The 12,104-nt window shown below is 40.7% G+C and overlaps 1 protein-coding gene across 1 annotated transcript; it reads right to left on the bottom strand.

Moving 5' to 3' along the window:
* Positions 1–9,099: 9,099 nt before the first annotated feature.
* On the bottom strand, positions 9,100–11,875 carry LOC149163588 (pentatricopeptide repeat-containing protein At2g22070-like). Its single transcript, XM_089431779.1, has 2 exons — positions 10,877–11,875; positions 9,100–10,615 (listed from the first exon to the last, which is right to left on the bottom strand). The coding sequence occupies exons 1-2, from the start codon at positions 11,325–11,327 to the stop codon at positions 9,417–9,419; spliced, it is 1,650 nt and encodes a 549-aa protein (XP_089287905.1). The 5' UTR covers positions 11,328–11,875; the 3' UTR covers positions 9,100–9,416.
* Between the last annotated feature and the right edge of the window lie 229 nt (positions 11,876–12,104).

Below are 12,104 nucleotides of genomic sequence, written 5' to 3'. Positions count from 1 at the left end.
CTACAACTCATGTAGGCTCAGAAGCCCAATAGTCGTATCTATTCAAACACCAACATTGTGTATAAATATAAGAGGAATTTTCCTCATTTGCACTCACTCATCTCAACACATCTCTCTCTCTCTACTGCGCAGAAAAGAGTCTCTTCTCTACTGCGCAGAAATGGGTCTCTCTCACACATGTGAAGCCGGAAGCTGCAACTGCAGAAGTAAAGTTTGACCTGCTTGGACTAGAATATCTCCTCATCTGAAATACACTGTAGGTTCATCTGAACCTCCTCTGAAAGTCGCAACTTTTGGTGGTGGAATCAAGTCAATCCAACGAACGGTTTGCAAGATATCGACTGCCCTAGTTTGAAGCCAGAAACTGTTGAAACTGAAGCTGCAACTGCAAAAGTAAAGATTGACCTGCGTGGCCTAGAAGATCTCCTCTTTGGAACTGCGCTATAGGTACATCTGGATCTCCTCTAAAAGCCGCAACTTTTGGTGGTGGAATGAAGTCAATCCGACGAATGGTTTGCAAGATATTGACTGCCCTAGTTTGAAGTCGAAAACTGCTGAAACTAAAGCTGCAACTGCAGAACTAAAGATTGACCTGCATGGCCTAGAAGATCTCCTCATCTGACTGTGCTGTAGGTTCATCTGAACCTCCTCTGGAAGCCGCAACTTTTGGTGGTGGAATGAATTCAATCCGACGGTCGGTTTGTGAGATATCATCTGCCCTAGTTTGATGATGAAGCCGCTAATGCTGACGCCGCTAATCTAGGGTTTGCTACCGTTGATATAAATCAGATTTATTGTACTGTTTCTCTCTGCTAAATTATTGAAGATAAAAGAAGATTTGATCAAAGGGTTTCCCCACACATTGTGGGGTTTGTCCCTGGCTAGCCGCCACATCTTGTGTCTCTTGTCTTGGCTTGTTTTCTGTCGATCATTTAATGTTCTATCTGCACTTTACTTTATGTATATGTGATTGCTAATCTATGGAATATAATAAGAAAAAGAAGTAAATTGTTATAATCATAGAACATACCATAATTTAACACACAACAAATACAAGAGGAAGGTTGTTGACTACCCAAAGACGGAACAAAGTTGCAAGATCAAGCAGATCCACTAATAATGAAAGCAACTTTGGAGACTCGGGCTATGAGGTGACGATGCGACATGAAGATCACGCGAAGATAGAGAATGGAACAAAGAAGGAGTTGCATGTGCCGAAGCAACAACTCAAGGAAGAACATGAAGCTGCATAGACAGGCGAATGAGTTGTAGTAGGATCAAGAATAACAGTGGGCACAACATGCATTCACGGATGAAACTGTGCCCATACAAGTTAAAGATCCATCCCAATAGCCGACACAGAGTAGACATGGTGAGTAGTGTTGTCGATCACATGTAAGGGATTCAACAACATGCATGTCGTTGAGCGCCTTCATGCAATCCAACCCATTCAACACACTCACCAAGGTGAAGATAAGAAGCAAGTCCAACTGGGGTTGAACATGTACTTCGGCAAGTTGATGCACATGACCACCAACACACATTTGAAGATCAACATGGACACTATGCATCAGTGTGTTGCTGGTTCAACCATACCCAAGAAGACCATGTGCATGTTAGCAGACGAGTTGGATGAAGGGGTTGAACCAATGCACCAATTGCAACGAAGGCAAGAGTTCACTTCAACAAGATGTCACCATGAGGTGCATGCAAACCATCACAGATGACCAAGCTTGGCATCAGCTCACCATCTTCACCATCACAAGCATGTCAAAGAATTGGTCTCATCATAGCGGACCAAGTGTCAGTGATGTCTTGCAAGGCTTGCTCAAGCCATGTTGTCTCACATGAGTGCATGTGCATTGTAATGTTGAGTCATGTCAAGTATAAGTCAAGCGTCAATAGTTGGATGTAACAGTCATAGAGTAGGTGAAGAGTCATGAGGGTAGTTGAATTGTCACAAAGGGGAATGTCAAGGGTCACCCTACCCTTTACTATAAATAGTCCCTCATAACTCATTGTATAGGCTTTTGGTTAGCCAAACGTCTACTAATACTATCTTGAAGAAGGCTTGGACAATATTGTAACATGCCTTGGATTCTCCACTGCAGGGAGCTAGTACATCTCTTTGGAGGAGCAGGCGGATGTGGCTATAACGTTCCATTGTTGGGGCTAGCAGGTTTACATGGTGTATTGTATGATTGTGACTTACACTTCTTTAATAATAAGAGCCAACACATTTTCATGCATATGTTGTTATTGTAGTTGGACTGTTCCGATTGCCTTAATGATATATGTTGTTTAACTTACATACTTGTATATGAACTGATTTGTATGCAATTATATGAATCTTGTTGTTAATGTGTTGCATATGTTGTTAATGTTGTCACCATCTGTGTTGACTGCTCTGCCAGACATCAGACATACCTTTCTCATGAACCTTGCTATATCGACCGTCACACTCATCTCGGACTGATTCGTGAGTGTTGTTCGTGTTATCTTACCTTATATGTTGTGACTACCGCATCCGAGTGGACTGCTCCGTCGGAAGTTGTGCATGTCCTTTGTGTGGTGTGTTCCTCGCTGAGTTGGGACTGATCCCTTTCAACCTAGAACTCACCTTCACTTTCCTCTCCCTTTGAAGTGTTAGAACCTCTCGTACACATTCCTTGAATCTGCATCAGTCACACCCTTGTTACTAACAGAGTTATCTTACTTGCCTCTGTGCGACACCGCAGTCCTCTGTGCGACACCGCAGTCAAGGCATTACCTTATGACCCACTGCTGGGACTCCTACACCAAACGGTCTGAGGTCTAATTGGGACTTCTTACCAGGGAGATCCCTTGACATGTTGGCGGGTCCAACACCATCAGCAAGACCATTTTCCTATACAGGTCAAAGTGACACAGGGACTACAACACTAATCAGGTCACTATACAATGACAAAGGAAAATGCCTATCCACCAGACCATTCTTCCTAATTCCAGTCAATGTACTTGATACAAGGATAACATCCCTAATTCAGATCAAGGTACATGACACAAGAAGAATGTTTTTCCATGATGTTATCTAATCTATTAAACCATTCTCCCTAATTTTGGTCAAAGCGCTTGACACAGGGATAACATCCCTAATTCTGGTCAAAGTAAATGACACAGGGAGAAGCCATGTCCATGATGCAATCATCACTCCCTCTCAACCAAAGAGGCATTCTCCAAAAGCCCAAGCTTGTCTTGAAAGTACACAAACTTCCCTTAAGAAAGAGGCTTCGACAACATATCAACTATTTATCAGTGAAAATATACTTGAGCTTTGCTGCTTCCTTCTGCACCATGCCTTTCATCATGGTCTTCACCTACACTTGATCAAAACCTGTAACCTTTGAAGCTATACTGCTTCTCAACTTGCAAATTCCGCTGCAATATACTCAGCCTCTGCCATACTGCTTCATGCTCATCCAAGAAATTATAACAATGTCCAAACGGGAGCAATGTCTTGATGGACTCTTTGCAGCTTTACATGATCCATCTCCACAAATGTTTTTCAGGTCAACCCGACTTGATAGTTCAGAAATTAGGCATCAATACTAAAGTCAACAACAAGGCTTGCTAACTGCTCCCACTGGAAGTAATAAATTCTTCTTTCGTCATAGACAAATCATATAGGATCCATCTTGATCCATTAATCTGAGGAGCATGCACACAACCTTCTCTTCCTCTTGCAAGTATGAGACTTCTTCATATACCTCACAAGCTTGAGGTAGCTCTTATGTACACTTCACCCTTCTCAATTATTAAGGAAAGTAATATCTGCATCAACCTGGTGCAATCTTCAAAAACAATGATAGAATTGTACCTTGCATCTTGTCATGATCCTCTCCTTCTTACTAGGAGAGCCTTCTATTTAATTGTCACTTTGTATTTGTCTAAGCCGATATCTGCTACACACATATTTCAAACTTACTGATCTACAAGCTCCCTCTAAGCTAGGATTTCTTAATTTAAGATTTAAGAAGAGTCTCCTTGTCACACACTTTGCTTCGTTCTTCCACTTCTTCCAATCGTTGTCAAAGCCTTGACAACTTCTACTATGTACCTAATCCTCACATGAAGAAATCTGTTGTATGTTAGCTCCCTCTTGATCTTGGCTTCCTTAGATTATTTACATCTCTTCTTCATCCTCATCATGATGATATTCTCTCCTCACTAGGGTAAGGATTTCTTCTTTCAACGGAAACATCCAATCCTAGAGTTTTATCAATGAACCCTAGGCTTTCTCTCTAAGCCCTTTATGCTAGCTAGGGTTTTCAAACTCTAGATCAATGTTAAAACTGTAGAGCCTGATCTTTGCATGTGAGATGAACTTCAAACCAAGTAGTTATAATTTTCTCAAAAAAATCGTAGCAACAATATTTTCTTGCTTAGACTTTACTTCATCATTTTGGACTTGAGTATTTGATCTCTTTTCTCACAACAATGAATATGCCATCAATTCTGATAGAAATAGATCCATAACATTGTATTTTGAGTTCTACAAATCACTTAATTTTCTTGAGTAGATCTTGAAAGAGGACTCAATCTCTTATTCACAATGAGATTAGCATAATTATATACAAAGTATCTTAATATTCAAATGTTCTTGCAAGGTCTATCCCTTGAATAGGTTACAAGCTTGAGAAGTTTCTCTTTAAACCTTGAATCTTGAGGAGGAAACTTAACCTTCTAATATTATCGTCAATATGTTTAATAACAAGTGTATTTGAAACTTCAACATTCTACCAAAATTTGCACAAGACATTGAATTTAGCCCATATTACATTCACATTCCAAAGATTTAAGAGGCATCATACTTAGGTTTCAAACATCATTCATTACATGAAAAGCGTTTAGTGATTTCACCAATCTTACTTTTCTTGCAAATGAACTTCATATTTCAGACCATCCTCTTGACTTCTAGAATTGATAGTCTTAATACTTCAATCCAGCTTCCTTTGACCGCTCCTTCCAAAGAGATATTGGCTTCAACATTGACCTTGACGATCTTTTCCCTCGAGCTCATGATTACAACAATATATATTTCATTCAGAAAATTAGATTAGCTTTGATCTTTCCATAACCTCGGCCCTTTGGAGCAATTGATTGGGATTCTCTTGACACTAACACCAGGTTAGCTAGTGGAGGAAGCCTCAGACCCTTTCTCAATTTTTAAACCAACAACATATAGTGACCCAAGAAGTAACAAAGTCTAATAGACTCTGATGAATACTTTGGGGAGTATGCAACACTAAAAGAAAACACTCGAGCAACCCTAACTTTTTGGGAATATAGTAACATCAAATACCATAATAGACCCAAGGAACATCGAAATCCGGATTTGATATGCAAGGTAGGAAAGTTGCCCATCCCCTCTTTTGATGGGTCATCAAAATATTCAACAAGGGTTTTATTACAAAAGTTGGACACCTATTTTTGACTTAATCCCATGCAGAAAATAGATGCTATTTAATTTCACCACACTACACCTAGAAGGAGAAGCACATGATTGGTGGTATCATGGTTTGGTTACATTGGGACATGGAAATATCACTTCTTATGTAGACTTTACGTAGAGATTAATAGGTAGATTTGATCAGAAGAACCTGGATATACACTTTAGAGAGCTGGCATAACTCAAGCAAACCAAATCACATTAGGAGTATATTGCAGAATTCAAATGGACTGCAATCATGGTCATAGACATAGCCGAAGAAAGACTAATCATGCTCTTCACAAAAGGATTAGTCGAACCCCTACAAGGCTGGGTTAAGGCATTCAATCCCACAACCCTACAAGACACCATCAAGAAGACTCAAGATATGGGAGGTGTAGCACCAAAAGTGAAGAATCCATCCATGACAAAAGTCCCTCCAAAAGACAAGGGAAAGAAGATATCTCTAGACAACGAAACCAAGAAGGATCGGTTGGATGAAGAGACTAGAAATGAGCTTATAAGAAAGAAGCTTTGTTTCACTTGCAAGGAGCCATGGGAACTAAGTCACTGATGTTTGGAAAAGGTAAGATTCACTACATTGAAGTACTACCCACCAACAACAGTGAGAGTGATACAACATGGCCACCAAGAAAGGAGCTTAGCATCTATGAAGAAGCACCACCCCTAAAAGCAACGAGGAAGCCAATTCTAAGAATTAGAGTAGGTACTATTACCACTCTCTCAAAAGTTCTGAAATATCACACATTCAAAATCAAGGGCGCTATACAAGGGCAACGAGTCATAACATTAATAGATGGTGGAGCAACATACACCTTTACTAATGTAGCCGTAGGGTAAGGGGAGGCAACCTCGCCCAAGAATTTGAGGGCTTTGAAGTGAGGGAAACTGGTGGATATCATATGATGTGCACAAAGATAGTTCCACGTTTGAGAGTCACATTAGGTAAGTATACACTTGCTGATGATTTTTATGTAATAGAATTGGTAGATACTAATGTGGTGTTGGGAGTACAATGGTTGTACTCACTCGGAAGATTCATAATGAATTACCAACCGATGGAAATGGAATTTCGAGATCCAACTAGCAGTAAGGTAGTACTGAGAGGCATGACTAATGGGGGTCTCCGAAATATCACAACCTAGCAAATGGAGGTCATACCCAAACAAGGAGAAGTCACTTGCATGTCAGCTTGTAGAACTACATGTAACAACTTACAATCTAACGAGGTAAGGTATGCAGAACATGAAACATTCTTGAGCGATTGGAGGTCCCATCTCTTAGTAGAGTACTCCAAAAATAAATTTGCTTGCCAAGTATTGGATGGACCCATTTATGATGACAAGTACAAGGTGGAAAATGAAATCATCTTCTACAAAGATGAGATATATTTTGTCCATAAATCTACGCTCAAGGAGAAGCTCGTTAGAGCTACACATAACAAACCAACTGAAGTCACAATAAAGTCTCTCCCTCAAGACAATGATTAAATAGACAATGAGAATTTAATTACAGCAGCAAGGGAAGAAAGGAACACAAGACAAACTAGCATGCAGGCACAATATCTAGCAAACACCAATATTTCATACGCTGACTGGCCTGCTATTGAACAAGTGGAGTCAAACAAGATTGCGTCATCTTTACCATGCATGATTTTGAGCCTAAGGAAGTACATTACCTCTGAAGTCTATCTTAGTGTGAAGAAGAATTTATATGCCAGCAGACTTGAGGGTACAATGTAGAATATGGTAGGTTCACTATCGACAAGTTTCTCTCCTAGGTGTTACTCCAATATTGTGTGCAATGAAGGGTGCAAAATAACCTCGCCTTCAAATAGGTCCTTGCATCAGCTTTCAGATATATCACTCCTTGATGTCATAAGGAACATATATGATCTTCACATAGCTTGTACCATCCAAATGCATGGGGTTGAAGGTAATGGCCAGTCTATTTTCTAGACCACTTTTCCTTGTTTTTCTGAATTTTGGACCACTTTGGGAGGTGGTTAGGCAGAAATTTCATGGAAATTCTGTTGGAGGATGTTCTTGGAAAATTGTGGAGCAAGGTGGAAGTCTAACTGAAGACATAATGGGTCAATTCATTCCTACATAATAGGGAGACAGAAGCAGCCTGCACATTGCGGAAATCTCTGATAGAGGAATCGACTGGATTGTATATTGGTAACATAAATTTCGTAGATTGGAACTTATAAAGTTTGTGCCTTATGGAAGTGCAGAATTTTAAGCATACAAGGGTCGCCATCTTCGAGTAACTAATGAAGAGATGGACAAAGGCAGTAAAATGCAACCACTAATGGATGAAATGGCATCTCATAGTGCTAGTATGTTTGAAATGGTAGCTAAGAGGTTTGAAGACAATTTTTTCCAGGAAGTTGAGGGGAAGATTTTGTAGCACCCAAATCTATCATTGCTTGAGGACAAGCAATGTCAGGAAGGGGGGACTGTAATGTCCCCAAAGGACAAAGTAGCTTATCTATCCCCGTAAGCTATAATCCTTGATTAAGGCGAAAACCTCAAAATACCCAATGTTTGGGCAAAGGGAGGCAAGTTTTGGGGCAGTAGGGGCAAAAAACACCCAAAGTTGGGGTTTGTTGTGAACCCCACTCAATTAATTAAGGAGAAAAATCCCCTCAAGGAAATCTATAAATACAAGAGGGTTAGATCTATTTGGAGGCATCATTGGATTGGATTATTTGTCTCCCTTTTTCTTTGAGCCTGAGGCTCTGAGGGTTTTAAGACCCCATTTCTCCTTGGACTAGTTTCGGTGGAGGTGATCCCACCCTACTTAGTCACTTTTCTTTGTTCAGGCCACAGTAATTTACTATCTGAAGACAGCAAATTCTATGGTAGAAATCTGAGGCAAAGGCAAGAACGAAGTCATCTGAAGTTAGTGGAATTCTTGTGGAGCAAATTTGGAAATTTTCTGAAACAGTTGAGGGTCCTGTAGCTAACAAATCGAGGTCCCTGAAGTACCCGAGAATTATCAGTGGCAGGCAACCAAACTCTTTGAGGCAGGCCCAGTACGAGGATCTTCTTGAGACGGATCAGTGCCATTCCTGAGACATCCGAAGCCAGCAGATCACAGTTCCTGAGGCATCCGAGAAATACCTGTGACGGATCGAATTTCTTGAGACCTTTTGCGAGAACCTTCCTGTGATGGATTAGTCCCCTTCTTCTGAAGCAATCCGAAAATTCTGAGCATATCAGAAATCGTTCCTGTAGGACTTGTATCTTTCTGAGGGTCTGTTTGGGTGGATTGGCTAGGTTTGTGGCAGATCGGAACCTCTTGAAGAGAAGACAGGCCCTGAGGTTCGGGCTAAGGGTACCCCCATCGATCCTTCTGATCAAAATTCACAAGGGAATATTGGATGTGTACTACTTCAGTTTGCAGACAGTTCAGATAGGTGCATAATTCTTCAGTGATTATATTTTGTTGAATCTGGAACTAGTTGTTGATATTGAATTTCAATACAGTTGGATGGACTATGAACGGTGGCATTATTGTTGAATGAATAGTGATTTTGTTGTTATTTAATGAGCAGTGATAGTATTATACTGCACTACTGAATGACTTGTTGTTTCACCCCTGAATGAGCAAAATAGTTTTATTGGTAAAAACCCTAGTTATCTAAAACCCTGGGGTAAAAATTCTCCTAGGATATTACAGCATCCCACAGCCCATTAGACCAAAAGCAAGGCTGCCTTCTTAGTGAGACCTTCATAGACAAAACAGACCAATTATACTTCATTATACAATCTACAATATTGTTTCCTGACTTGTGGTCTGCAGGCTGGAAAGGTTGCTGCAATTCAGCTGCATTTCACTTATAATAACAATATGCATGTGTGAATGCCAAATTATCAAGACAAAGCTTAAATGAAGCTTGTGCAAACCCCTACTCCAATAATCACCAATAATCACCACAAGAACATAGTCCTTCCTTGAAATGGTGGAAGCGAGCTGCATCCCTCAGATTAATCTCTCGTTTCACAATCTTGGAAATGAACTTCATGGCAGTGTGGCAGTCAAGACAGACACGAAGATTTTTGACAATTCGAAGAAGTGTCCCAGGGGGTGTGCTAATAAGCCCAAATGCAATGGCTAACTTCTCACTGTGTTGACCAATAAAGTGTTCCTTCTGCTCCTCATCCACATCATGCAAAACAAGGTTTGTGTTGGGCACATACCCTGCCTCATTCATCTGCACAGTTAATGCCTCCAAGGTTGCCTCAATCTCCTCCATTTGAGGGTGTGATTTATCTCCCACCACAAAGGCATGCACCTTTTTCTTGATCTCAATCCAGCTGCACCCAGGCTCCTTTTTAATTCCCCTATCTTTCATCATTTTTCTCACCTTTGCTGCATCATCCCACATACCAATTGCTGCATAAATGTTGGCAAGTACAACATATGCTCCCGCATTCTGTGGCTTTAACTCAATGAGTTGTTCCGCAGCATATCTTCCAAGATCCATGTTGAAATAGAACCTACAGGCACCAAGCAAGGCACCCCACACCTCGGCAGTAGGGTCGATAGGCATTCGGTTGATGAATTCACGTGCTTCATCCAGTTTCCCGGCACGGCCAAGAATGTCAACCATGATTGCAAAGTGCTCTATGACTGGTGCAATATCATGATCTCTATTCATGGACGCAAAGTAATGCCAGCCTTCATCCACTAGGCCTGCATGGTTACATGCAGTTAAAACACCAGTGAAGGTGACCTGGTCTGGCTTTATGCCCGCCTGCTGCATCTGTTCAAAAAGCTGTAGTGCCTCTTTAGCGAGACCATGCTTGCCATATCCTGTAATCATTGCATTCCAGCAGATGGCATCTCTATGAGACAAACCATCAAACAAACAACGTGCATTTACTATGCTACCACATTTTGTATAAACATCGATAAGAGCAGTCACTAATACAGTATATGACTCTAACCGGCTAGTTATTACCTGGGCATGGACCTGTTTGCCCTGTTCTAGGGCCGCTAGACTAGCACATGCCCTGAGAATGCTTGCAAACGCGACCTCATCTGGTCTAATCTTCAAAGCTTGCATCTTACAAAATAGTGCCAATGCCTCTTCACAATGATCATGTTGTGCATACCCTGCAATCATTGAAGTCCATGAAATCACATTCCTTTCTGGCATTTCATCAAACATTTTATGCGCATCCTCCATTCTTCCACATTTTGCATATCCGGCAATAATCCCATTCCACGAAATGACATCTCTCTGAGGCATTTCGTCAAACACATGGCGTGCTTTATCAATACATCCAGTTTTAGCGTACATGTCAACAAGGGCACTACCCAATACTACATCTGATCCTAACCCAGCTTTCACGATGTAGGCTTGGACTTGCTTACCTTGTTCCAGAGCTTCAGCGCCTGCACAAGCCCGCAGAACATTGGATAGCGTAATCCCATCAGCTTTCGTTCCCACCTGCTGCATCTGGCTAAAGAGTTCCAATGCCTTCTCCTCCTGCCCCTGCTGCGCATATCCTGCGATCATCGCTGTCCACGAGACCACGTTTCGTTCAGCCATTTCGTCAAACACTTGGCGTGCAAAATCCAGATTTCTGCACTTCAAGTACATGCTGACGAGCTTAGTTTGCAAGATAACATCCGGCTGAAGTCCTGATTTTTTCATGTGTTGGTGTACTTGGGTTCCCAGTGCCATGGATTTAGCTCTGGCGCAAGCTTCCAGTAGTGAAGCGTAAGTGTAAGAATCGGATTGGTTCATAGCATACAGAAGTTGCATGGCTTCCTTCATATGCCCTTGTTTTGCCAACGTTCTAAGGTTTTCTGCATGAGCCATTAGGCCGTTTAGTTTATTTTGATATGATTCGCTAATTGGGCATGGGTAAGAGCCATCCAAGTTATGACTGCTGAATGAACGAGCTCGATCTACCGAAAACTGAACAAATCGGAACGCACAAGTTAGTTGTCGTCATCCCAGGAAGCAACCATTGGATGAGTTTTGGTCTGTAGAAGCACTTGCACTCAAAACCATTTTTTCGAGACCTCCACCAAAGATTCGACCTCCGTCATATACTGGTACTTTGTCCCAAGGATTTTTAGTATTTCTGAGGTGACTTAAATGCTCGGATGTTTTTAAACTTAGCATCAATGAAATAGTATGGTATTTTAATAAATGCTCAGATGGTAAGGCATGGTATTCTTATAAACCATGACAGAGGTTCAGCTAACTGTGTAGGGCACACTGTTTCCAATTTTGGGCTTGTTAAATGGATATTGCTAGCATCTATTAACCATATAAGTTAGTAAATTTCCATTTTCCCACATAATTTTTCTGGTTCAAATTGGTAGGGATTTTCTGGGAGTGATAGGTAGGCTCGATAATCCAGAAACTTCTGGTATAGAACTTGGTTTTTATGGGTTTCTACCAATATAATTTAACTAGGTGTATTTTTTCGTAATATTTAATTACAGAAACGAAAGTTATAAATAATTAAAAAGTTTTGAATTTAAATTTCTGTTATTCATATTAATTATAACCGTAATTTTTTTTAAAGTATATTAATTATAACATTTTTTTAGTAAAAATTATATAGGAGATACGTATGAGCTAGTG

The sequence above is a fragment of the Pinus tabuliformis genome, chromosome 5_1, assembly GCF_031772625.1.
Source record: "Pinus tabuliformis cultivar Carrire ecotype Pingquan chromosome 5_1, CPIR1, whole genome shotgun sequence".
NCBI classification, from domain to species: domain Eukaryota; kingdom Viridiplantae; phylum Streptophyta; class Pinopsida; order Pinales; family Pinaceae; genus Pinus; species Pinus tabuliformis.
Note: the sequence above shows the minus strand (reverse complement) of the source record. Positions and strands in the feature narration are given on the sequence as shown.

Coding starts and splice junctions, on each gene's coding strand:
- LOC149163588 (XM_089431779.1), bottom strand. CDS start 11,327: ATGGCTCATGCAGAAAACCTTAGAACGTTGGCAAAACAAGGGCATATG. Junction 10,616..10,876: donor CGCTGAAGCTCTGGAACAAG/GTAAGCAAGTCC, acceptor CAATGATTGCAG/GGTATGCACAACATGATCAT.